The sequence below is a fragment of the Syngnathus acus genome, chromosome 5 (assembly GCF_901709675.1).
Source record: "Syngnathus acus chromosome 5, fSynAcu1.2, whole genome shotgun sequence".
NCBI classification, from domain to species: domain Eukaryota; kingdom Metazoa; phylum Chordata; class Actinopteri; order Syngnathiformes; family Syngnathidae; genus Syngnathus; species Syngnathus acus.
In genome coordinates, this window is record NC_051091.1 from 1,541,546 (window position 1) to 1,569,310 (window position 27,765).

The 27,765-nt window shown below is 43.7% G+C and overlaps 1 protein-coding gene across 2 annotated transcripts in view; it reads right to left on the bottom strand.

Annotated features, from left to right (window-relative positions):
* The window catches only part of LOC119122841 (metabotropic glutamate receptor 4-like), a 91,565-nt gene that overhangs the window by 61,810 nt on the left and 1,990 nt on the right, over window positions 1-27,765 (bottom strand). The window contains exons 1-2 of one of the 2 annotated variants that reach the window (XM_037251445.1): window positions 14,158-14,176; window positions 11,207-12,169 (exon numbers count right to left, since the gene is read on the bottom strand). In XM_037251445.1, coding sequence (XP_037107340.1) covers window positions 11,207-11,743 — 537 coding nt within the window. In that variant the 5' untranslated portion in view covers window positions 11,744-12,169; window positions 14,158-14,176. Of the gene's footprint in view, window positions 1-11,206; window positions 12,170-14,157; window positions 14,177-27,765 lie in introns of those variants that run through there. The other variant, XM_037251444.1, reaches the window with a different exon arrangement.

Here is a 27,765-nt window from a genome sequence, read left to right on the forward strand (position 1 = left end):
GGACTTTTCTGTTGACAGCCTGATGTCAAACGCGACATCCTTTGAACGCTAATTGGCTCGGGAGGGCTGAAAAAAGGGTGTTGATTCTTCACTGGGTGCCATTATAACTTTTCCCTTGTCCGTTTCGTTTTTGTCAAAAAAGTTCCGTAAAAAAAAACTACCGCTGCCTTCGACACGGAAGCTCATTAAAAATTGCTTCCAATTAGTGTGAATTTTTAAGTAGGAGCACTAACTGACCTTCACTGTTTTTTCATTGAATGTTGTTGAAACAGGATTATTTTCAGCTGTTGATTAAGGCTTTAAAATAGTGAAATCATGCTTGTCTTTATTGCATTTTGGGGGGCTGCGCATTATGACTCAGCATGACGGGAATGTAACAAACTAAAAAGTGTTTCAAATAAAATAGCTGGTTCTCTGAAGTACCTGCCCACAGATACAGTGGAAAAACTGCTTACTTCCCCAAATATTGGTTTTAATCTTCCATAGTAAGCGGTTTAGATGATGAATGATATTGGTTATTGTGTTCTCGCTGTGGTCTGGGAGCCTCATCAGGACCACACGGGTGGTTTTCCTGACCTTCAGGCATAGAGACACAGCTAGCTTGTTGCTTCAGGTGGTTGATAGCCGAAAACCACAAATTAATTTGAGTTCTCCCCTGCAGCTGAGGGTGAGAGCGCCAACAAAAAGGGAGAAAAAGCAAAAATAAAACTTTTCAGGAAGCAAGAGATCTTTCCGCAGAACGTGCCGAGAAAGAAAAAAAACCTTGAGAATTCCATAGAGATAAAAAAAAGAGAACAGGATGAACTGAAGCCCCAAGAAGTTTTAAGAAAGAAGAGAAGTTTTGAAAGAGAGCGAGAGGAAGACAAAAACGGTCATCCTTTTATCTCTAGAAAGGCAGAAGGGCGATGTGATCCCACAGCTCAAGTTTCAGGTGAGGCCAATTCTTTTGTTAACAAAGTTAAATTTGAGTCCATTTAAGTGTTCTGTGAAAACCTTTTCGGCATTTCCAAATTATTGTGATGTCATGTTTGTGTTCAAGGGATCCATGCGACCTCATTTCTTCAGCCTAGGCTGCCTCTGTTCTTGCAAGGCATTTCTTCAAATAAGTCTTTTATTTTGGTTTCAACCCCAGTGCTCCAGCGGCATGGTCACTCCACAGCATCAATGTCGAGGTTCCAAGGAGCTGGGTCACTCATTTGTTCCTTCCAAGCTGCCTCTATCCTTACTGCTTAGCTGCATTTTTTCACATCAGTCCTTTTTATCTAGTTTTGAACTCTAGCCATCCACTAGACTGCAACACATTCCCTATGCAGTTTTCTTTTAGCCCTCGTTCACGTTTGAAGCAATCAACGATTAAGTCTGCACAATCTGCTTCTGTTTTGCTGCAGTTTCAAAAGCAAGTCATTTTTATTTTGTTTAAAATCCAGCATATCATTAGATGTTGACACATTTTAGTTCTGCATTGTTGCCATTTGTTTGTTAAGATATGCGCCACTTCTTCGTCTCCATAACGACCGCCGCTTCTTCTTTATCATACACGTACACATTTGACGAGCACCTGCTCGGTTGCGTCTTTTTCACGCTTGTCGAAACGTCGTCAGCTTGGTGGCGTTGCTCTTTCCGTGCTTGACAGTGTGCCAAAAGCGGGAACAAGAACACCTCCGACACTCTCTACTTCACGCGCCATTCAATTAACATGTCGCAGAGACACAATAGTCCTTCTTTGTACACAGTCAAGAAAAGAGCTTCATCGGTGCTATCGTTCCAATACTCATAACCTTAGACCAACAGAATTTTGGAGAGAGAAGCAGGGTACACCATGGACTGGTCACCAACCAATCGCAGGGCACGGATAGACAAACATTCTCCATCTTCTATGACCCTTAGATGCATATAACATGGAATTTTGAAAGATGCAGTTGAACACAGAACCTCGGGAAGGAAACACGCAAACCACTGAACCACCCATTAGTAAGTTTTAGAATCTTTTTTTTTTCGGGTCAACTTGGCAAGTTTGTAATTAAAGCAGCATTCACTGTTTAGTCAAACCGAGACGAGCTGTCACCGGTGGATCCAATTCACCATTTTGTCTGTTGGAGCATGAGTAGCGTTTGTTTTCTCTCTCTCAAAGTGACAGCTTGGCAGCATAAGATGCGACGCTTGAGACGGAAGACGGCTAGAAAAACCTTTCAAACTAAGATTGTGTTCAAAGACGACAGCTGTAGCCACTTTGGTGAGTCACGGTTCAGTCAGCTTCTTAGAAAGACGATTATTATATTATTTTAGAAAACACCTTTGTGGTGTACCCACTCTACAAACGTTTCACAGTGAACGCAAATTTCCTTGTAGTAGTTCATCGAAGTACGAGCCCTGGAATTGGGACCAAACTGTCTGAGTCGGACCAAAATGACAAACTGAAATGAAAAAATGTTCTGCTGGAGGTTTTGAAAATGTCTATTTGTAAGTTGACTTTGATTTTAACAATAGTTGCGTATGTGCTGCCATGCTCACAATAAACACCACCAAATTCCTTTGTCGAGGCCGGCCGGGAGAGCTCAAGTCCATTTTAGAGGTCGCTGACTCATTTCGTACCTAGAGTCTTTTTTTTTTTTTTTTTTAAGTGTTCCCAAATGGTCAGTGAACACAACACAAGAAAGCTGTGTGTAGTTTCAAACTGCCGACCTGTTCTTTGACCCACGGTGGTGGACATAATGACATAGTTTCATGTGTGAATGAGCTTGAGTCTGCAGGCATTCACTGCCACCATTTTTTGATGGCCAAGTCACAACCATATAAAAAAATCACGCTGCCATTTTGACTACGCTTCTTTTCTGGATACTTCACCTCAGTAGTATAAGGAGCCACACCGGGCCGGAAAACAAGTGAGTGTCACTGTCTATGTCTGGACAGGCTTGGCTTGTATCCGCACTGCGCAGCATCTCTGCCAGAGGCGTTTGTCTACGGGAGCTAGACGTGTGCGTAATGCTTGCTCACATGCCTCACCGGAGACTGCCAAACTATCCCGAATTAGACGGTAGGAGGAGTGCGGTGCGATGACAAATTTTGCAATTTGCACCTAGTCTGGTGGCCTTTTCACCAGTCGACACCACCGAAAGACGAGCGAGCACCTGCACGTTGGTATTGCTGCTATATTTGTACGTAAAACAAACACGGCACGAAGTGTTTGTCTGGCCTTTGTCGAGCTCGGTGTCAAACTGACAATCACAGAAGGTCAGAGCCAACTGGCGGCTGTCTAAAGTGACTTGAGAACCTTGGCCGAATATTTAATTCGTCAACCAAAAGGTAACAGACTGAGAAGAAGGTAATCTTGCATTCTAGGGCTATAGGACACCCTCGGTGTATGAAAAGCAGAAACCAATCTTTTTGGACTCTATTATCCGAGCAATTCATCGGGAAAACCAAGTCGTAGTCGCGTGTACATTCCCGCACTTGTGCAAGCATTGCTGCTTTGCATTATGACACAAAACTTTAATTTGGACTATTTAAAGAGTATTGATAATCAGTGTGCCCTGCGATCGGCTGGCAACCGGTTCAGGGTGTCCCCCGCCTACTGCCCGATGACGGCTGGGATAGGCTCCAGCACTCCCGCGACCCCCGTGGGGACTAAGCGCTTCAGAAAATGGATGGATGGATGGATGATAATCAGTTCAAAAAATTCTTTATTAAAAACTAAATAAGACTGCACTGCACGTATTAAGCCATAAGTTTTTGAGATTTTTTTGGGGTCGCATACCTAGCAAATTTTATGTTGCTCTGTGGAACTGGTTCAGAGGCTGAATTTTGGAGTGAGTTTAATTTGTGTAGTTTGGTAGCAATAAGACAAAATCTATTGTAAGATCACTGAAGCACCCCTAAAAATGTCTTGAAACAATTTTTCACTTGACTACAATATGACAGCGAGAGTGCTTGATTGCCACTTTATTATCCAGCTATTGGGAGCTACGCTATGTTTACTTTGGTAATATTTGGTTATGTTACATGTGGATCACGACATTTCAATTACGCACAAATAAAACAAATTAAATCAACAAACTGGAGAAAACACACTTGGGCATATGTGGGCAAAGACACCCTCCCACACACACACACACACACACACACTGGTGTCTGGCGTCTGGCGTGTGAAGAACAGCAACAGATGGTAGAAGGTCTGCGTTTGGCTTGGCGATGGACATTTGTCAAGTTTGCAGATAGAAAAACAAAAGTTGATGTTTGACTTGCGTGCAGAATCACAAAGTAGGACTCTCATCAAACAAGCATTTTTCGGAAAAGGCAATATCAGCATTATTATATCTTAAATGATATCTTGTATTTATTGATCGCTAATCCTCATGAGGGCAGCAGTCCTTGCAGTGCACCCTGAACGGTTTGCACTCACATTCACACCTGCATTCAAAGCTATTAAAATGACTTGTAAAATTCCATTTCTTTCCCTTTCTCGTCTATGTATGTGAATGAAATTCCTCAAGGCCATATGTATATATGTGTCACATGTTCTTTCAGTTGTTTGCACAGAGTGTCTGTCCCATGGCCTGGGGTGTTGTCACAATGTATCTTTTTCACACAAATGGGTCACCAATGCGTGAATCAACACACTCATCTGCCAACAAAATAACACAAGCAGAATAATGAATCGATGATAATAATAATAATACGCTTAAATCCTTTTTGCCAACATCCTGAAAGGAAAAATGTGCATCAAAGATTATATTTATATTGAGTTGTTTTTTTATTGTGTAACCTTTAAAGAGTCATTAATTTTATTCAAGGCTAATGAAATCGTCTTATCGTTGTTTACATTGAAAAATAATTTGCCCTTAATCACGTAACAAGCTGTTGCAAGTGCAATTAAGAACAGGAATGGCCCTTCCTTGCACAAGTCAAGTAAGTCAGCACAATTAGTGCGAAAAAAATACAAATATTTCAACAGGCTGCAGCAACTAAAATGACACATTCAAAATTGAAATAGCTGTTTTAACATTGAATATCATTACAGCCTCTTTCAATTATTTGTTTTTTTTCTTCTCTTAAAATGTCTTTGTAAAATTAAGATTTTATTGTCACTTTAATATCTTGAAATTGTTTTTTCCCCTGTAATATCACAATATGTTCTCTGAACAGTATTCATTTCTGCCTTTATATGCAGTCTGTGTATAAATGTATGCATATACATATTAATACATCATTATGACCTCGGGCATAGTGTGGGTCTGCTATACAATAAAAAAAAATCGAATCCCTTCGGGGCTCCAAGGAGTATGTCTACTATTAAATGTAAGGCCTCACATAAGAATGACATGAGCCCCTTGTTGAATAATGACACACTTGAAGTCCCACATTGCTGCTTCACTCTGCGTTGGCGTGAGAAGACGTCGGTAAGACTTTTCAGGCTGCGCTTGAGGTGCGGGATGAACTTTGTTGCGCTTCATCTGCCCTCTTTTGTTCCCTTTTCTTTGTTCCTACAGAGTTGCGGCATTTAGCACTCCTTCTGCCTGAGTCTTCACGTGTGACCTGATCAACGCCAGAGGTGGTACAAACAAACAAAGCATGTTGAGGCATATCGTCTGCACGCCACACTTGTGAGAAGTCGCACATGATTAAATGAATCCTTGTTGGTCTCTTCACAGGCGTCCGAGCGCAGTCACTTTTGTTGGAGTTCAAATCAGAATGGAAAGAAGGAAGGAAGAAAAAGAATCCGAATTATTGTCTTTTTTTTAATGACCTTTGCTGACCTTTGTGCCTCGAGACGCTGTTGATGGGGAGACCAGAAAAATGTCACAACTCTTTTTGGTACACCTCAGAGGTTTTCAATGTGGACAAAACGGGTAGGTGACGAGCATGAACAAAAGCTCCGCGGGGCCGCGTCATCATCGTCTCCATTGTGAACGTCGACGGCGAGAGGGGAAAAAAAGAGCGGGATGTGGAACGCTTGCGTGCTCTTGCGTGCTAAATGCGTTTCTTCAACGCTTCTTCCTCTCAATTGCTCTTATTTCACTGAGGCCTCGGGGTGCCTTGTCTGCTATTTCAAGACGGCCAAGGAGTATTAGGGCCACAGATATGGCGGAAAAATAGCACAAAGACAGTGAACACTCGCAAATTTGCAGTTTGCCAGGTTTTTCTTTTGAGTCTGTTATTCACTGAAAATCAAAATGTTCTACCTAGGCAAAGCAATGAAAGTTTGACTGTATGGCCAGCTGTTTTGCACATGTGCCTGACCGTTACATCAAAATGGGTCAAACTGAAAGAATAACTCCTCACATATTGTGCCAATTTTCTCTGCAGAGAGCAAGGATCCAGAGCCCTTTTCGAGCCATGGCCGCACAACTGAAAGCCAATCATCCAGAATCATCTGCATCCTGCATGGCTTCAGAAACCATCATGGTAAGCAGAGCTTCGTTGAGTTTTGATGAATGCACAGGACCGATTGAGCAGATTAAGGTTCGCTAATTTATCGTAAATTGGATCATTCGATGAAGCTGTCAAAGAGTGGCTGGGAATATTTGGTGGGTCTTTGATGATGTTTTCAAGTGCCACATACACACAGTGCTCTCCTGCACTCCTGCAGGTAGAAGCTACTTTAGGAGCATTGTTAAAAACAAAAGCCGGACTCACCGTTGGCCCAGCGGGGTCGTGTCGTTGCTCAAATACCGGTCCGTGAACCTGCGGTGCCTGGCTGCTGACACTGCTGCCTTTAAGAGGCATGCCGTGCAAAATTGTTGGCAGGGGAGCGCTTGCCCGGCACACGGACCGTGTCCGGCGGGTCTCGTCGGTGTGCTCTGGCACATTTGGTGTCCTGCCGTTTTAAGCGCACACGTTTAAGTCTCCACACTTCTTGTCTTTGCATGAGAGCTCATGTGGCAAATGGTGTCGGAATTTGATGAGTGAGCTCCTTGCGGGCCATTGGGAAGTCCGGCAGAAGCAAGCAACTCGAATATTCGCACGCGTCTGTGTGTGTCCCAGGAATGTCATAACTTGTGACCTGACCTAAATGACCACATTGCACTCACCATTAAGGCTTTACTGCTTAATCCATACGGGTGACAAACCTGCTTTACATCATATTCACACTGTTCTCTCTCTCTCTCCCTCTTGTTCTCTTTCTCGCATTCTCACTCGCCGCCTCCCTTCCGCTCCCTCTTTCTCTGCTTCTCCCATTCCTTCTGTCATACTTGCTCTCTAATTCTGTGTTGACCACTCAACTGAAGCCAGCCGTACTGCTTGCTGGTATTAAATAGGACATATTTTGTAAAAACGGACTTTTTAAGTGCCTGTATACAAACCGCTGAGTGCCCGACCAAGCCTCAAGTGTAAAATCAAACAACCAAGTGGCTCTTACGTTGATGTATTTATTTTATTTTATTTCTGAAAATGGCCTTTCTGCCACTGTTCTGTCATAGTGGGGCTTAATGACATAGAGATTAAAGTCCCAATGATCGTCACACACACACCTGGGTGTGGTGAAATTTGTCCTCTGCATTTAACCCATCCCCGTGTGATTTTAATCCATCCCCTGGGGGAGAGGGGAGCAGTGAGCAGCAGCGGTGCCGCGCTCGGGAATCAGTTGGTGATCTAACCCCCCAATTCCAACCCTTAATGCTGAGTGCCAAGCAGGGAGGCAATGGGTCCCATTTTTATAGTCTTTGGTATGACCCGGCCGGGGTTTGAACCCACAACCTTCCAGTCTCAGGGCGGACACTCTACCACTAGGCCATAGCGCTCCCATGTCATCTAGATATGACTTGATGAGCCACAGCCACTTTCAGGTCTGAAACCATAACGTGCATAGGCTCCTACATTCCCCACATGTATCACATCAAAGTGAGGGTTAAGCAGAGCTGCAATGAATTTTGTTTGATGAGCAGATTAGCAGATCTAACAGTTTAAAGTTTTTGTATGAAAAATAGTTTGTGTCTGCGCATCCTTAAAATGTGAAATTATTATCAAGAAAATGTTTTGTTTGCTTAATTCTGAAAAAAAAATGTCTGTGAGAAGTCATTCTCCATTTTACAGATTATGATGTCGCAGTTGTCATCTTGTTTACTCTGCAACTACCTCCACGCCGAGTTTCTCTGCCCATGAGGGAGTTAGTCTGCCGCACAGTCTGATACACTATCATGTCATAGCCAAAAAGCAAGCATAGCAACAGTGGATTTTGCTCCACTTGCTGTTTCTGATAAGCGGAAGGTACATAAACCCATGGAAATAACACAACATTCCTCTGACCCTACATCCGAGCGCAGCGCCGTAGACCCAAAATATGAAAACATACAAAGTAGAGAGGAATGCTAATGTCCGCAATACTAAGTAGAAGGAGACGGTCGAGATCAGAGAAATACCAAATAAATATGCAAGGCCGCCGTTAACGCGCATTAATGAGGAGAGAATGAGTGCCGTGCTTTCACGAGTGAGTGAGCGAGTGGAATGGAAGATGCTCATTACCTGTATGAACACGTAGAGAGTGTGATGTTATTCAGGCGCTGAAAATGACGCACAAAAAAGGGAGAGGGCGCACAAAGCAGCAGGATGGAGTCAAAGGAGTATTTATCATCATCTGCATGTACTGTTGAAGACCATGTGTTGCACTTGTTTTTTTCTTCCACGATTAAAAGCAGGACTTTAGTGTCTTAGTAACATGTCTGACATGCCCATGTCGAAATACCCCAATGATGATATAACAGTTTAGATGCTACTTTTTTAGACTCCTGCCAAAATGATGAGCTAGAAGGGCATGAAAAAAGACCCCTAAGTCTAAGATTCGCATTAAAGTTAATTCAGTTAGTTAAGTTAATAAAATAAATTCAAAATGAATGAAGTTGAGTTAATGAAAGGATATATATCATCAAATGAAACTTGCCAGTGGTTTGGTACATGCTGAGCTTGTTGTGGTCATAAAAACTCGCCGGCTTGTGCTGCACCTCATGATCATTCAGCCAATTTTATTGAGCAATCAGCATACTTGCTATGATTTCCCTCAGCGAGAGTTTATGGGTGAGGGGGGGATTAAAAAGTGATGATTGGTTTGACCAACGTCTAAGTTGACTTTTGGGAAATGTGGGACTTTTTTTTGCACGTTCGATGAGTGCAAACAAGCCACCAGTCCATGGCAGGATTGCCGATATTTGGATTTAGCATATCCAGAGGTGACAAAAGTACTCGCACTCTATACATAAGTAGAAATACAGAGACTGAAAAAAGTAACATGGCTTTTACAGTAACCAAGTATTTGTACCACTAACTACCAATCATGTATGCATGTTTTATTTCACGTATGCAGCATGCCACTCACAAGCCTCATGAACCCGAACAATGAGACAATAATTAAATCAGCATCTTATTTGTCATAAAAGAAGGCTAAATGAAAAGAAAGAAAAACCCCTCGTAGAGTCAACTCTTGCCATATAAAGGCGACGTTTTATCATTTGTCTTGACGAGAGTAACGCTAGAAGACAACAAAAACGATGGCACTTGCTGACACTTGCTTTTGAAGTCTGAGGAGAAAAAAAACTTTTGTTTCAATTATCGCAGTCATTACTTTGACATGTCGTATAATTACAAGCAACAAAGAGGCCTATAAAAATGCAAACTTGGCTGCTCATGATTAATTGTAGCTAGGGACGTAATGATATGCTAAAAAAAAAAATGAAATGGCTACATTCTACAAAAAAAGAAACATTCGATCAGATAAAATAAATGCATTTTTAGAAAATTGCAATATCAACACACTGTGTTAGGCAAGTTTAATATATTGCGTCCGTCTGTTAGCCAGATGTGTGGCTTCAATGCGAGGTTGTTACATAACCTGTCTCTCACTGCTGTACCATACCAAATGTTCACTGATGAAAATCTGAATAAATACATCAGGCAACTCGCTTGCTGACAATCATACAAAAATGCAAGTCCATTGCTCTGTTTCCAGAAGATAACTGTAATCTGTTATTCTGATACGACCTCAGAATTCCTATGTACTACAGACTGGAAATTTCCTTTGACCTTTCACTAAGTCAAGAAATTCTACGCCAACTGCAGCAAAGCTTCTTCTGGAACACGGAGTACCTTAAATGTTTCACAATAGCTACAGTTTCATTTTCATAACTGCTCATACCACTTGCCGACATTACAAGTGATCTACCTTTTTATACAGAATCCTGCTTAATGTATATGGCAGCTTGTTTTTAAGGAACAAAAGAAATATCAGAAGTGCCTCCATCCCATGTTTTTCTATTGCATGAGCACATCGAAACGGGTGGCAATGAAACCCAGCAGTAACATATTAAGCGCTTGGCTACTGTGACAGGCAATACCTCTCACTGATTAGCAAGCAACTCCTTTTGGGCAAAGTCAGTGATAAGATTTACCAAGATATCCCACAGTCACTTTGGCCTTCTAAAGTTATGAATGTGTCCACTGTGTTGCAGCACATAGCCGGTTAGTGTTTCTCTTGTTTTTTTCCTGTGTTTTCTTTGCATCAAGAGCAAACATAAATAAAAGAATCAATCAAGGGGTTGCTAGAATGCACAAGTGCAAACACTGCAGGACAAGTGTGCCAAGAATGGACACTGAGAGGAGTCAAAAGAGAAACAATATGAGCGAGATCAACGCCAGAATTCTCAATTCTAAGAACGTTCCAATTGTATTTTGAAAATGAATAAATACGTGTTTGCTTTCTACCGAAGCTACATCATCGTCAAAACTTGAGAGGCACTGTGTGTCTTTGTTCAATGAAATCTGAAACCAAATTCTGTGTTGACAAAGTTGCTTCAAACTGGATGTTCTCAGAGGGAAGTGGCCACGTAGCTTTGAAAGTGTCATCAGCTGAAACAGACACTGGAAGACTCACAGAGAGGCTTAGTAGATGCCACTGTAAATAGATCAAACACCTGTTTTGAATTTTGGAGTGTAACTCCTTGTTAGAGAACAGCAAGTTGTGGAAAACATCCCGAAACATGAAGGAGTTGTGCACTCGAAATTTAGAGAAGGCCAAATTCAGCTCACCTATTCGCCTATTTTTTTTTATATGGGATCCAGATCACGATCAAAACTTAATTTATCTGTAGATCGTATCAAAACTACCCACATCAACCAAAGTCATTCAACGTCATTCACGGCCTTACGAGTCATTTTCCGCCCACAACAACATAGCAACACTGCCAAAAACACTAGCAGGTGTACTGGCATCCATCCTTACCTTGAAGAGCCTCAGTATATTTGCCACCATGATGGAGACAGAGCTGGACGACGCGCCGATGACGCCCACCACCCTCTCTGGTTTGGTGATGATAGGCGCCCCGCCACCCAGACACTTGACATCCGCCCCGTCCTTCTCGATTAGTGCCTGCACGAAGGTGAGCGATTGCTCTAAGGCGTGCGTGTCCCTGGAGCAGGTGTCCAGGATCCGGGCGCCCAACGTAATGTTTGGCAGCAGGTTGTTATCGTTGTTGATGCGGTCCAAGGCAAAGAGCATGGCCTCCAGCCGATGAATCCCCTTCTCCTTCTTCAGCTCCCCGCATGGCTTGCCGTCGTGACCCCTGGCATGGACCGGGAAGAGCCCACCTAAGGAGATATCCCCGTCGATGCGGATGGAGTTCAAGTGGGTGTGACCGGGGCCTTTGGGTTTCGCGGCCTGCGCCGCCTTGAAAGAGCTGTCGAGGAGCAGCAGGAGTAGAACCACGCCGTGTCGCTGGCAGCCGGTCCGGTCCGGTCCGCAAGGCGGTGGGTGAAACATGACCGTAGTTGGTACGAGCAAACTGCCGCAATCAAGGAAATGGAAGCCAGGTAGTCGCTCGCGCTGGCCAGAGGGTTAATTGCTCTCCAAGCAGCTGGCACAAGAAAGGCTTCCTCTCATGTCTTCTCTCACGCAGTCACTTAATGTCCAATATGAGTCTGGCTCTTTTGCAGAGCTGTAATCCTGCTCTCCTCACGTCCACTCCACTCCCTCGCTCATTCGTCCAAATGGACTCGTCTATGGAGATCCTGCTCTGGACATTGGGAAGAACAAACGGTGGAAAATAACCTCCTTCAACTCCCTCGTCTACTCTCCGGAATCTCTACGGCGTCTGCTGCAATAGCCAGTTTTAATCTTCACTGACCCCTGGGCAGGGATCGGTTATGTGGCAAACCCCGTGAGCCTGCTTGGGTCCACACTGAATTCCTACAAGATGAAAAGAAAGAAAGAAGTGGTGAGGTCAGGCAGGGAAAAGAAAACAAAGCAAAGGGATTTGTGTTGGCTTTGCAATACTTTTTTTTTTTAGATGTAACCTTGTATCCGTGGTATTACAGGCAATGGCGTTTTTTGAATTGGGACTGAGCTGTCACGCTTTCGCTCAAGGTTTCTGGTCACATCCCACGTACTTGCTTTTCACCTGTCAGCCTTGTCAAAAGTGTGCACAGCAAAAAAAAAAACATTCATGTTTTCTAAATGTATTGCCTGTGCTCATTATGGACACTCGCATTTTATGGACAGTCCAAAGACTGGCAAATGTATTTCATTAGATTTTTGGGTGGGATGGGGACATAGTCCTGCCGTGAATAAAAAAAAAAAGTAGTCACTAGTAGTGCCAAACGATACTACTAGTGACTGCCGCTCGATGTTGCATGCATCTACTACATAGGAAATCATTAAAGCTGTAAAAGTGGGTCGAACGTTGGCGTAATCTCTCATCGTGCCAAATGGACCATTTTAACATTACCTTGGTATGTCCGCGCACTACGGCTGGCATAATCAATTACTACATTTATAATGGAAGTCACCCGTAGGTCTCAGAAGCACGTACAGCGTGTGCGTGGAGGCCTCGCGGGGAAAAGCAAACAGTCGGAAATGGAAATGGCGCTATTAGCAATGAAAAGGGACTTTAATATTGAAAGGGAATTGTCCGATTTAATAGACTTGCTGCATTAAACAAGAAGACTCTTGGTTCTGAGTAATCATGAACACAGCAGCGTGTTAACAAAGCGTTGTTGTTTGTGAGAAGCCTGTGGGCAGCTTTTCTGAACTGATACGTGACCCCTGACTTGGCGTCTGTTCTTTATGCTTTTGAAAATCCCGCACAAAGATGATTAGGTTCATTGGAGAAGACAATACGATTCATGTTACTTTAGTAGTCAGATGCAATGAACCCGTTCACCGGCCAGTCAAGACCCACAGGCTGACGGTGAAAATGTGTGAAATACACAAAGTATAAACTTTTTTTTTTTTTTTTTTTTTTGAAATAGTTGTACCCTTCCCGTATGCATTGAACACAAACATAAAAAATATGCTTCTTTTATCTACAGAATGTCTACAGTATGTTGGACATTGAACACTGGGAAAATCTTGGTATCTTTTGTGTTATTTGTCATTGTCATTATTTTGTATTTTGTTTCTTTTAGATTGTGTTTTACTACTCAGGGTCATGGGTCCTTAGTAGAGTAAGCATAGAGTAGTATGAGCCTTCAAGAGGCACACCCTGATAAGGTAGCATGTGATGTCAGCCAGTCTCTGTGTGAGAGTTTGGGCGTGAGCTGTAACCTACAGCAGCTCTTATGCGAGTTTGCTCATTGGCTTTCAGTGCAATTAGAAAGAGCTGTTTTGTACCCATGATAAAACATTGGGACTTAATGAAAGCATGAGTGAACTTCGAGGGAAATGAATTGATGTGGCTGTATGAAAAATTGAAGCAAAAGCATTGAACATGGCATTGTCAGTGAGATGCGTCAGAAGCATAGCCTCATCTTTTTACAATTTTAAGAACATGGCAAATACACACACACACACATTTGCTCTCGTCATTAAATTGCAGACACTCAACTATCGAAACGGGAGCTGTGTTGTAAGCACTTATCAGCTAAAGCCATAATGGGCTCTGAAGGAAGCAATCTCCCTGCACAAAGTCAATGCTCAGGCCCTTGTTTTGCTGCGGCGAACGGGTTAAGGCTTGGATCGGCAAGCGGCTGAGATTCATTGAGAGCACATGGGAAGTGACAAGGTCCTGTGGATACACCCGGCTATCTCATCGCCGAGTGAGGACAAGTCATTTTTCACAGGTGATTTACTCCATGTGCCCTTTCACTGCCACCGGCTGTGTAGACAAGTGGATGAAGAAGAAGACTTTTGGATGGGAGGTGAAAAGTCCACTACAATTTTTACAAACACACACATACAGTCGATGGAGACAAATTTGCCCATCTTTCCTCTCTCTATGTCAAATTTGCCAAAGACCCCAGATTTACTGGAAAAAAAAAAGAAAATTAAAAATAATTAACTAATGATAACAAACGAAAAAACTAAACCTGACATTTTTCACAAATTGTGTTTTTGTTTTTTTTTATGGTTGTGTAAATGTACCTTCTGGCATGCTAGCATCTCTCCCTATCGACTGCGTGAGGTCTTGCTGCCAAGAAAGTGTCCACAAAGTAACTCTTCTGCAACGTTGCAAATTTCCCACGTCAACATGTTCATAGCCCTTAAAGGAGATTTAATACCTGGGAAGATCACGCCTCAGGCTTTTGTTGTTGTTGTCGATGCGGTTGCGACTTAGCCAGGGCGTATTTTAATTCTGCGTAAAATAAATAAATCAGAATAAATCACAGCACCGACGACCACCACCCGTCTGAGCCATTTTAATCAAAGCTCCTCGCAGAAAGTTGTGTTGGTCGTGGCACGCATGAATTAGTACGCTGGGATCCCTCTAGTAAAAGAATTAATTTCAAAGATCATTTGAAATGTGCGCAATGTTGTAGGAGTTTAAAAGGATAAGTTTGACGCTCCAAATGATCAATCCATCAATCAAAACTTTATTCATACAGCACTCTTCATACAAAATTGTAACTCAAAGTGCTTGACAAGTTAAAATCATTCTCCCCGTGCACTCCATCATGTCCCTTATCATCACCGCCTTTGTCGCGTCTGTCTATAAGCTTTGTAAGAATGTGCTTTAGATGCATGGCAAGTGCTTACCGGTTTGAAAGTGTTAGTGATAGCTTCCCTGAAGAGTGATATCAAGAGAACAGCTTTCATTCAATCTAGGGTTTTTTTTTTCTTTCAAGAAAATTTAAAAGCTCTAGGCAAATAATCACGTGTCATTGCAGAAACGTACGAACTGACAACTTTACTGTGGAACACAAAAAAACTGACAACTTGCAGTAATACATCTAAAATATCCTCCACTCTGATATTTTCTCACAAAGTCATCTTCTTTTTTAAGGGGCACACCAAGGCACAGCATGAGGCACTTATATGGTTTGCGCCTTGCCCACACACCTGTCACAGAGTGGCGTCATTTGCTTTTTGATATAGAAGCGATGTGGCGGCGCTGAGAGTCGACGCTTCAAGGAGGTCTGGAGAACATTTGTGCTCCAGCAGGAGATAAACGACTGACTGGCGGGGGGAAGATAAGACCAACACATGAAACCTTCAAGGTCACCATTCAATGTCTCGAGTGGGAAATCCTCCAAGAGAGCCAAGTATCATTTTCGCAACAGAATTTTTTTTGGCCTTGTTGTCAATAGGTTTTAGGGGTTTCAAAGTACGATTGGTCTTTTAAAGTAGGATTTGAAAGACGGGTTAGTGCTTGAAAGGTTTTGTTTTAAAAGCTTAGCTTGACATTTTGACAAAGAATGGAGTTGGTTTCAAGTTAATGTTTCAAATGATGCTTTCCATTCACAGTTTCAAAGAAGGGTCAAGATGATTTTACCTCGGACAAACAAGAACACAATCCCCGGTGAATGCAGAGGTAGCACCGCTCTCTTTTGTACAACTCAACTGAATATTAATTTTGGAATTTGCATTTAACAACTTGTTGACAGACAAGAGGCCTTCCTGCAAGGCATTTTAATGAGGGTTGTTTGCATCCTAAAATAATGATATACCATTCATGGCGGCATGTCGTGCCTCGCACTTAGTAGTTGGGTTTTTACACACCAACTCAGGCAATTCAAGGTATAGTTAGGGTTTCAAGATTGGGTCTCAAAGTAGGATTAGGGTTTCTAACTCTGGTTAAGGTTTCAAAGTAGGGTTAGGATTTCAAAACTGGTTTAGGGGTTTAAAGTAGATTGTCAAACTAGGATTAGGGTCTCAAGCAAGGGCCGGGGTCTGGAACTAGGGTTATGGTTTCAAACCCCCATAGAGGCCTCTGTAGTTTTCAGCCTATGAATATGAATCATATTTAGATCACATGGCATCGGCTCCCAGCCTGTGAGACGTGAGCATCTGTCATAGGGAAACTTTTGTCGTGTTTTTTTTTGCCCGAGTTGCACTCCCGCGACAGATGGGCAGGAGGGCCCGTCTAATTGACACTCGAGTATGTTGACGCTGCGCGGCAGATCAATAGGTGGGAGGAGGACGGCTGCCTGAGGAAAATGAATGGGGAGTGCACTTGCGCACATGAATGATGAGAAGGTGGCTGTGGGTGGTCGAGTGGAGGGGCGAGTGAGGCTGCCACCATGTTTGAACTGCATGGACAGTTTGGATGGATTACATTTGAAATATGTACACAGGCTGCAGCAATGACCACAACAATGCAATTTGTCAATGATTTTCACATAGTCGGACAAAAAGTCTCAAACCAGGGTTAGGGTTTCAAAATTAAGGTTCCAAACCTGAGGCGGGGTTGCAAATTAACATTTCAAACTATTGCTTTTTTTTTTTTTTTTTTTTGAAGGATTAGTGTTTTAAACAAGCAATAAAGTTTCAAAATATGGATTTCAGGTTCTAGCTAGGTTTCAAGACAGGGTTAGTTTTTCTAATTAGGTCAGGGTTGGGGTTTCAAGTTTGGGTTGAGATTCCAAGCTTGAAATTAGGGTGCCACATGGCAGACAAAAAACAAATGATATTCCCTGATTCCACATTTGCTTCTGTCGTATTTGCATAATTTAGATGAAGCTCGCCCACGACCAGTAGGCCTGCATAAAGTCATCATGACAGCCCCCATTGCCAGCTGTTCCACACGCCGTCTTCTCCTTCTGTGTGATGCAGAAAGACAACAAACACTCAACTTGGGGCCTTCTGATGCGCCGAAAAATTTCTTAAGGCTGTTCCGCCTCTGCCAAACCTTGCAGCAGCTAAGTGCCGCATGCCCGCCTGCTTCCATACATGCGTTCGGCCATTTCCAGTACGCAGCCGTGACAACATGCCACAGCTGTCACAGCAAACACGGTTAGAGGGGAGGAAACATGCAGACGCATACACACACACTTTCATCACATGACGATAAAAACAGCTTCCTACATCATATTAGATCAAACGCGCGTTTTACTCGACTACTGCACCAACAAGAATGTCTCTGATTATATTGGAATGATGTTTGAAGCGATGTTTGGGATTTAAAATTAGGGTTTCAAGCCAAGGGTAGGGTTTCATACAATGTTTCGAGCTTCAAATGATTGATTATCGCAAAGGTTTGGGCTGCAAATTCTTTCAAACTAGGATTGTGGTTTAAAAGTGCAAATTAAGGTTTCAAGATGCGTGAGGGCTTCAAAAAAGAGGTAGGGTTTCGAGAGCTGCTTACAAATCATGATAAGGCTTTCAAAAGTAGGGCGTTTCTTCGTGGGCGGCCATTTTGCTTTGTACTGACACATGCTGGTGACTGAAAATGACATCACAGTGCCGAAGGGCGCAGATTGTGAGCGTCACCTGACCAAACCCAGAAAGCAAGTGAGCCGTGAAGTCGTTACTTGAGCCCTTAGGCACTGATGTTGTTTTCAGGCGACAGCATGTATCGCTACGAGCCAAAATGGCCGCCCCCCGAGATAGACAAAAAAGAGGGGGATTTTTCTGCATTATTTATGTTCCACAAGCATAATATTTTTCAGAATACTGTAGCATGGGCACAATGGGTGAACATAAAACAAGGAATACTACATTTTTGACATGACTTCTTCTTAAAGCATGTGTGGATATTTGTTTGTTTATTGTTGTTTTTACATGGTTTCCAAATTATGTACAGATTTCCATTTGTGAGTCTGGGCCATGAGGAGAAACGTCCCTCATCATTATTGTTTTGTTTTGTTTTGTTTCCTGGCACGGAATACTTTTCCATGCAGACCTAATGGAGGACTACGATTGCAGACCAGGAGATAAATGGAATGAAATGTGAGAAGGAGCCTTTCTTCTCCTGGATGGAAGAGGCCTTGCAGGGAATACATCAGGACACTAGGGAAGCATATTAGAAATCGCTTAACTTCCCGCCCGTCCATCGGATTCAACGCTTCGCATCTTCCTATCTTGACAGAAGAAAATAAAGGTTAGTCTTTCAAATTCATGTTTCTAGGCAGAGTTAGGGTTCCAAATAGTGAACCATTTGTTGTGATTTACAAGAACCAAAACCAACCCACACACATACAAAAGGGTCGGGGACTGGGCGTTCAAAATATTTTGCTTCATGAAACAAATTTGCTTTAGAAGCAAGCATGAGACGCTGTAACCCAGAGATCCGTTTTCAGACAAAGGTTAGGGTTTCAAATTTATTAGTAGCCAAGGTTTGAGTTCCAACTGTCGCCTGGGAGTGGGCGGCCACCATTAACTGTTGATTATGTTCCCCGTCTGTAATGTTGTCAGCATACATGAGAGCTGCGAGCCGCAAGCGAGGATGTTGTTGGGGGAGCTCGCCGGTCGATACGAGAGGCCACTACCTCTCAGACGCTCGCATTGATTTACTGTATCTGTTGAGCTCCACCTGCCTGCCTGTCAAGATTAAAGCATTCTTGTCCCGTCAAAGACGCCCCGCCCCTCGCCCTCCCCCACCCCTACCCTGGAGAGAAGTTCTTTCCCACTGAATGCCTCCAGGCCGCCGCCAAGTATTGGAAAGTAGGGCACCTGGGCAAAATAGGGAGCTGCTTGCAAAGCATCACGATTGTTCGTGACCGCTTTAGTGCCTGAGCGACAACTGAAAGCTGCGGATGGATTGATGTCAAGGATGGCATCAGAAACGTCTGATTGGGAGATGAAGTGGGTTGACTGGAATTGCTAATAAACACAGGTAAAACTGAAGCCTTTCTAAAAATAGGACTTTTAGCAAATACCTTTGGGATGCATCTCGAATTAATAGATTTTCAAATTAGGGTTTGCAGACCGGATTAGGGTAGAAAACAAGGGGCATGCTTTCCCATCTGGGTGACAAGTCTCAATGACGTTTAACCCAAGAACACAAAGTGCATGCGTGCACAGCTATCTCCTGAAAACACACCTCCATTCAGTTGCTTCATTATGCAACAACGCGCCCAACATTGTTGCCATTTTGGCTCCCGGGCTGCAATATTGTAATTCCTCACTTCCCGTCAGGCGGATCCGCAAGTGCTGTTGGTTTGTACTGAATTCCAAAAAGAGGTCACATCTCTGCCGTATCGGCGTCTCTGCAGTATCAAGAGCTGAACTTTTCAAACTTCACTGAGCACCGGCAACTGGGTTCTCGTTACGCCGCTGGAGGAGCGGCCTCAAAAATCCTTCCTTCATCCTGCGGGAAAACAATACGTTTACTGACAAAGGCATGTTTGCTTATCTTTGTGTGCTTGGGGGGGTCACGTTGGGATTAAGGGTCTAAATTAAGGTTTCAAGACCGGGTGAGGTTTTCAAGGCTGAGTTAGGGTCTGCAATTAGGGTCTTCAGCAAGGTTTCCGGATTTGGCCTTGGTGAAGGTCTGAAGTTCCCCTAAGTTATATTGTCCCAGTTGACCAAAGAATGATGAAATTTCCACCTTCATCATTGTGCCTCCTGTGATACATTTCTAATAAGTGCTCTTTTCACTTCTTTGGGATGGAGCTCACTGACAACTCCCCACTGACCAATTCCGAAGACTATTAGAGAAACAGTCTATAGCTAAAGCAGTGCTTTTTGTTCTTATCGCGCAGCAGGTAAAAGCTAAACAGCGTCATTAATCTTCGGAAATCAGTTCATTCACAAACAATCAACCGCGCCGAGTAAACCGAGTCTTTAAGTTGATGCTGGAAGTTTTTTTCAGTTCATTTCCTCTCTCCTGACTATCTATCTGATAAGATAATTTCAGGGACTCCACTTGTTTTACTTCTGCAGTTACAAGGCTTCTAAAAGAAGCCAGCAGAGGAACAAAGGCAGAAGGGGGGGAGAAAAATCAATGGAATTGAACACTGCCATAGAGAGTGTCGATACCAGTGTCTGACGCTAAAAAGGGAAAACGTGCGCCGTCATCGTGCGCTGCACTTAAAGCCGGCGGCCACTAGAAAACAAGTCACCAAGTCTCACCATCGCTCTAAAGTTTCAAAGTCGCGACACGCCAGCATCACGGCAACGGGGAAAACATCGTTCGATCTCGCTCATTAGGCTGCTAATGACTTACTGATGGTTTTTAGGTGTCGCCGTGTTTGTGAGGTAGTCCGAGCTCCTTTACTTGTCCCTAATGCCATCATTTAAGGCCCACTAATGGAGCCAGCATGTCGCATCTTTGCTCGCCCTAATCAATGGAAATGCTGTTGTTTTTTTCATCTCCAAATCTTGTGATCACGTAAGGATGCAGGCAGACGACTTTGTCTTTGCTCTTATCCAAGTATAAAGGAAAGATTACCACAGCAAAATTCAGCTAAAATGAAGTAAGCGTATTCCTCCTTTGATCAGATAGTTGATTAGTCAATTAGTTAGTCTGCCAGTTTGTTTGTCAATTTATCAGTCAGTTAGTTTGTTCATCAGTTTTGCCATCCAGTCAGTCGATTGTCAAGTTAGCAATTTGGGTTCTGTTAAACAAAAAGAATGTTTCCCCAAATCCCTAAGAAGCTACATATAAATTTGGATTGCCAAACCAAATTTGAGTTTCCTAAAAACCAATATGTCAATGCAAATGCTTGGACTCAAACATTCTTTTGTTTCTGGCTTCCCTGCCTCTTTGCTTGTTTGCGATGTAATGACGCCGTCTGAGTTGCGAACATTAAAATGTCAAAATGGCTTCCGACTGCCATTTGGAACTGTCAAAACCGCTAAGCGCCGCTTTAAAGCAGTGCTATGTTATAATTTGACCTTACAAAAGCGGTATCACAGTTGCACAGCGACGTTGCTTCCTAATAAGAATAAGCTTTTGTTGTTCTTGCCAAGGCAACCATAGGGGAAGACCAGGCGAGCGAGCTAGTTAGTTAGTTAGTTAGTTAGTTAGTTAGTTAGTTAGTTAGTTAGTTAGTTAGTTAGTTAGTTAGTTAGTTAGTTAGTTAGTTAGTTAGTTAGTTAGTTAGTTAGTTAGTTAGTTAGTTCTATCAGAGTATCCGGCAGCGATGAGACCTTTGCCTTCGATTCTGATCGGAGTCGTAGTAAATTATTCATCTGGGCACGGCAGTGACATATTTGGCTTCTCTTCTTGTTTGGACCTCAAGGGTTCCTGTCTATGTGACGTTAAAACGGAGGACATCCGGCTCCTCGCTGTTCTTTTTTTTTAATGAAAGTTGTTCATCATCACGTTGCCAGCAACAGGTTGATACCACTTAGTCTCCTCCGGGGAGAGCTGTCAGGTCCAGTTCTCCATCCTGACATTTTACTTTGACGGGGGAAGGGGGGGGACCAGGACTGGGACAGGCCCACTGCCACAGTGGCATGACAGAGTTTTAGGGCATGGAGCTCATACGAAAAGCAGCACGGTTTATGAAAAACAGTTGCGTTTCAATATAACAGCGCTACGTACATCTTTTGGACAACAGCTCATGTACATCTGTTGTGCGGGCCCTTGACTACACCACAACAATAAAAATCTGTTGGAAGACCTTGTAGATGCATCTGAATAGAGCTGTGAATACAATGTGCAAGACCCTGAGCATGCGCCATTTCGCCATCCTTTCATGGTTGAGTTCAGGTATGTATTGTCCATGTTGTGTTCTGCTTCAGAAAAAGAACTTGAGTGACATTTTAGAGCTAGGCTTTGAGTTGCTTCTAACCTTCATTTGGTCGGTCGGTCGGTTGGTTGGTTGCATGCTTGATTGGTTGCTTGGTTAGTTGCTTGGTTAGGTGCTTGGTTGATTTGTTCATTGGTTTGTTGGTTCATGCAGAAAGTCGTCCGGGTTAGGGCTAGTTGATTAGCCTCTGTTGTTTAAGAAACCACTAATTGCATAATTTGGCCACATTGTACAAAGTCTTCCCTGAGGTCAGTCGTTGCAGAGATGGCCAGAGTGTTTGTTAGTTTTGCCCCACTACGCCTTTGTGGTTGGTTTCAGTCATGACGCAGTGCGTGTGTGTGTGTGTGTGTGTGTTTCGGGAGGTGGGGGGACGGCTGTGAGGGTTACACTAATTCATGCTGACATCCAGAGAAGTCGTGATTGCATTCAGAGCTTTGTGGGCGAGCTCCATGTGGGCGGTGGCGGCGGAGGGATCGTGTCGGTGTCTCCCACCGAATCTTTAACAGCCTTGTAAGAGCTGCAAGATGGTCACCGGCCAGTCGCCCAGGGGGAGAGAAAGAGCCAACGCAGCCAAAAGAGGAAGTGTTGGCTTGCGTTTCCAGGAATACCTTTCATGAACAGTCCGGTGATCCCCGGCCTCACTGCGTTGCCGATGCACCTGGCCCTCCGTGACCCTTGGGTGTGTGCAGTCAGTACGTAATCGCGACTGTTTGTGTTGAATAATTCACCAGCGCCGGAACAACATGGAGCACTCATTGCTCACTCATTCCGTGGCGCTTTCCGCTGCAGGTCAACACGGCCGCCCAGATGGAAACACAGAAAGCCCTTAAGAGCTCAGCTCAGTCCATATCAATTAACCCGTCTACCTTCAGCCAATCAGAATGGCACGAAAACAACAACGATGACTTGAAGTTTCCACAAGTACTGGCATTGGTTGAGCCCTCAGTTTTGTTGTTGTTGTGCGGTTACCTCCACTAATTCTGTCCTATGGAGAAATGCTTGGGTGGTTCCGAGTTCAGGTCCATTTGACTTCAACCTACACAATGTAGTGCCTAATGATTCACAGTGCCTTATTACCGCCGCCAAGCTGGATGGAGGCGGATATTGTTTCTTTGTATGTTAGCAACATAACTCAAAAATGTCAAAAGTACCTCCAAGAGGGCTGAGGCGCAAAAAATTTCATAATAAATAATACATCAAATAATGAAAAAAGATGTACCGTAATTTCCGGACTATAAGTCGCACCGGAGTATAAGTCGCACCAGCCATAAAATGCCCAAAAAAGTGGAAAGAAACCCATATATATGTATATAAGTCGCTCCTGAGTATAAGTCGCCCCCCCCACCCAAACTATGGAAAAAAACCGCGACTTATAGTCCGGAAATTACGGTATATATTTTACACTGAATGACCCATTCAAGATTTTGCAGTTCTTCTTGAAATGCTGAAATCCTTGAGTAATCAGCTCAAAAGTATTCCATCTTTTTTCTCCAGAATCACTGCAGTCTGGCATTGTTGCAAGATAAAATCTTAGTGTCGATTTGTCTACAATCTCCACAGACTTCAGATTGCTGTCTTTTTGGGGCCACAGTGCCCAGCAGGCTCGCATCCCCAAAAGGACATTGCAGCCCAGGGCAGCATCATTCATGCTTGTTCCGCCAATAACTCCCTTTGACTTCCAGTTGTGTGTCAAGACTCCACACCAGTGAGAGAGAATGACTTTTTTTTCTGACCATGAATGTGACAAATGCGTGAAGACTCAGTGGGCTAGAATGTGTAGAGGAGGGTTTTGCGGGGTGTTGATGATGGCGATGTTGGTGTGGGGAGGGGGCGAGCAGCCTTCCCACTGACGATCACATCGGCGGCGGTGAACGCATCACAACACAACGCTGTAGGCGACTGCAAGTCAACAGTGTCTAATGCGAGCCTTTGGCATGCAGGGTGTTAAATAGATTGTGAAAATGCTCTTTTCATGACTAAGATGGAGCTTTTCATTAATCCCGCAGCTCAACCTGCCTCCGCATCACAGGCCCCCTGAAGGGAGGGGAGGGGGACACACAAAAATGCTCACGGAGGCCGGCAGGATCTTGCGAGCACCCGTGGTCCTCGCACACCACCCCAACCGCCCTCCATCCCGTGCATGCAAGCAGCTATGCATGTGTATAGTGGACCTCCATCCAGTACATGCGGTGCGCTATAGGCGTCTCGCTCCCTGAGCATGTGTCATTTTCTGAACAAGCACGCACGTATGCTTTTGTACGCTGCCTGTAGGTGGATGCGCTTGATACTGCGGGTATTTGCTCAACTTAAATTGGGTTTTTGCCTTTTATGCAGGGAAGCTATAGCACTTATTGATAGATTTTATTTTGGGGGATGCCGCTCTTAATGATACCCACGCGAGGATTAGAGCAATGGAAAATATGCATGTGTGTGGATGCTGATAGTCGCCGTGCCATGATAAGGGTGTCACATTTACATTTTCTTTTTTATGTATTTGTTACTGATGCATATTTCATCGTTAAAGAGCTCATTTAGACAGCAATCTCTGACCTGCATGCATCAATCTCAAATCTTTATCTTCAGTCATCATTTCTAAAGTTGGTTGCGTGCAGCAAATGCAACTTTGTTATTCGCTGCGGCGTGAGAAGCCGCAGGGAACGCACACATTCATTCCCTCAGCTTGATTTCACCCTCTTCCTCCTTCGTTGACATCTTGCATTAATTATAAATCCAGCGTGACTAAATGAACAGGTGTGCAAACAAATTGGATCCGTAATTGCAATATCGACGTTGCGGATGAGTTCGGCTCGGGAGTTCAGTTGGATTGTAGAGGCGTGGCCGACCAGGTCGCTGGTGCTGTTAGCCGCCCAAGCCGGATGTTTGTTTGGTACACCCGAGCTGATTTTGGTGAGTGTGTTGTTGATGGATGACCAAATGTTGTCTGACGTACAGGGAGTCGCAACTGCAATTGATTGGCCGAGCAAGAAACCACAGCACAGGGTGTGTACCTGTGTGTTTCTATTTGTGTGTGTGCACGTGTGTGTGTGCCTCCTTGCCACCTTTAGAAATCATTTAAGCCACATCTGTACCTCATTTGAAATAATGTGAACTGTACCGCTTGATGAGTTATATAATAGGATTTGACTATTATTCACATGAAGCTATAGAGGTTGCTCTGAAATGGAAGGTGTGTGTGCATGCAACGTGCTCACTCATCTCTTCCACTCATCCAGTTGCACCCACATTCAGAGGTGGAAAGAAGTGAACAAGTGCCATGTTATTATTACTCCGTGTACCTCACTGGTGCTCTTTTGAAAAAGGACCATATGTCCGCATTCCATCGGGAGCTTACCTTTTAGCAGTCATGGCTCAATCACACAGCAGCAAAAATAAATTGCGTCTCCATCACGGCAGCGTCACTGTGACACATGTCACTGACATTCCAGATACTGTTTTGCATTCATCTCACAAAGTAGTCTACCGGAAGACTGTAATGCATTCAATATTGTTGCAGCGTAGTCTGTACTAAGAGGCAACGTAACGCTACTGAAAACCCAGACCCAGGCTTCACACCCTAATCCTTCCTTGAAACGCCAACCCAGTCTTCAAACCCTAATATGAAACCCAGACCCTGAAATACTCATTCAAAAGCCTAACCCACATAAAATGCTGTTGTAACCACTGTAGCTCATGATAAAAAAAAATATAACAATACTGAAAGCCTCATTTGAGTTCTTAAAACAGGCTTGAAAGCAAAAACAAATTATATCACAGAGGTCCTGCAAAAAAAATAAAGAATAAAATACAAACACCCCAAAAAATATATACTGTTAAAGATTCATTATTTATTATGAATTCATTACTGGGGAGAATGTAGAAAAATTGGAAACTATCCAAAAGTCAATTATCTGGCCTGGCACACCGTGAGTCCAAGAACAGTTTAAGAAGCCAGTGCCCTTGGAGGCCCCCCGCCCCCAGCAAATTACAAACACCCCAAAAAAGTATACTGGTAAAGATTCACTATTTATTATAAATTCATGACTGGAGAGAATGCGGAATGTGGAAGAATTGGAAAATATCCAAAAGTCAATTATCTGGCATGGCACCCTGGGGGTCCAAGAACATTTCAAGGGGCCAGTGCCCTTGGAGACCCCCCGCTCCCAGCTCCGCCAGTGGTTGCCAACAAACCATTGAAGTGATTTACTTGGGATCTTAGTAAATCAGAGCCTGAATGTGCAAAAGTGAGCGGCGTGGCTGCACTCAGGTGTGTAACAAACTTGTTTAACAAACGGACTGAGGCATGTTGGGAACTTAAATGGACACGCGTGGAAACAAATGGAACTGGGAGGCACATTCGCAGGCAAAGATGCTCTTGAACCCCGGTGTAAGATAATGTGTATAATCCACAGCAGGGATGTTAAGTGCACTCATTTCACACTCCATTTCACACAACGCTGCCCAAGGAAGAAGAATGTGTATGTGTGTGTAAATGTGCGTGTGTTTATGTGTGTGTTATGTGTGTCTACGATGACTCAGGCGACGCACATTAGTCTTCTTGTGCTGCGCCGCTCCCCGCTGTTGTTTCCCCTCTTCTGTTAATAACCTGAAAACCTATAATAGTTACACAATATTTCAACATTAATGAAATGTCAGCTACATAATACGAGTCAGGTTACGCCTGAAATGAATACTTGTCGGACGACGTCACTGTCGTATGTGGCTCACCAGATGTATGCCAGGCAATGACAATGCCACTTTCTCACCATCCATTCATCCATCCATCCATCCATCCATCCATCCATCCATCCATCCATCCATCTTTTATCGCTTATACCACTTTGTCCAGATCATCCCGGGGATCCCAAGGCATTCCCATGCCAGCCGAGAGACCTAGTCTCTCAAGCGTGTCCTGGGTCATCCCGAGGGTCTCGGTGGGACCTGCCCAGAACACCTCACCGGGGAGGCGTCCAGCAGGCATCTGAATCAGATCCCCAAGCCACATCATCCAGCTCCTCTCAATGCAAAGGAGCAGCGGCTCACCTCTGTAACTTCAAACGCAGAGATAGGAAAGCCCACCTCATGAATTACCGGTAAAGCTTGGTGCAGAAAATATTTCACATTCCTGTTTCAGGGTATTTTTTTGCAGAAAGCACAAAACAATGGAGTGCGCTGGTGGAAGTCATGGCACGACTTTAATTATATTTCCATTGTTTCCAACTGCATGGGGGAAAATTTGCTTAGAAGAGTCACTGTGTATAATCCTATGCGCGAATACCATTATGTTTTATTATTAATAGTGTTATGACAGATGTACTGTACTGCGTGTGTGTGTGTGTGTGAAATAACTTAATAAGAGTGTTGTATTTATTTTGGTATGTGATGAATGGAGCTGTTCTGGGAAACCAACCACCAGAGCTGGTTGTTTGTAGTGCGTCCATGTGTCTGATTCACCTCCTTTTTTTTTTTGCAGTGAAATTGTTTGGAAAAGCTCCCTGCTGAGCAGATGGTGTCTGGCAGTAGGAGAAGGAAGCGCACACACACACACGCACACACACACGCTTCCTATTTCCAGTTGGAGTTTTTGTAAAGGGAATAACCAAGGTCTCGTGGGATTTTGACCACAGATGTGTTTTGGTAATCTGTATTTTATGTGCTGCAAGTGAGTGCATGAGCCCGAGAGTGAAAAAGGCGTTTCTATTTGGAAGCCTTTGATCAAGGTGTGACATGATGTGTGAAGATCTATATGCAACACATTCATTTGGGCCAAAGTATTGTCATCCTGCTAAATTCACTGGTAGGGAGGGTGTTTTTATTTGATTTTTTCTGCCTCAACGTGATGCATCATCACCTGAGGCAGCACAGCAATGTTGAGATGGTGGCAGAGCATCACGCTTGAGGCTGTTTTCTTCGTCTTACTTCTTCTTCCGCTGG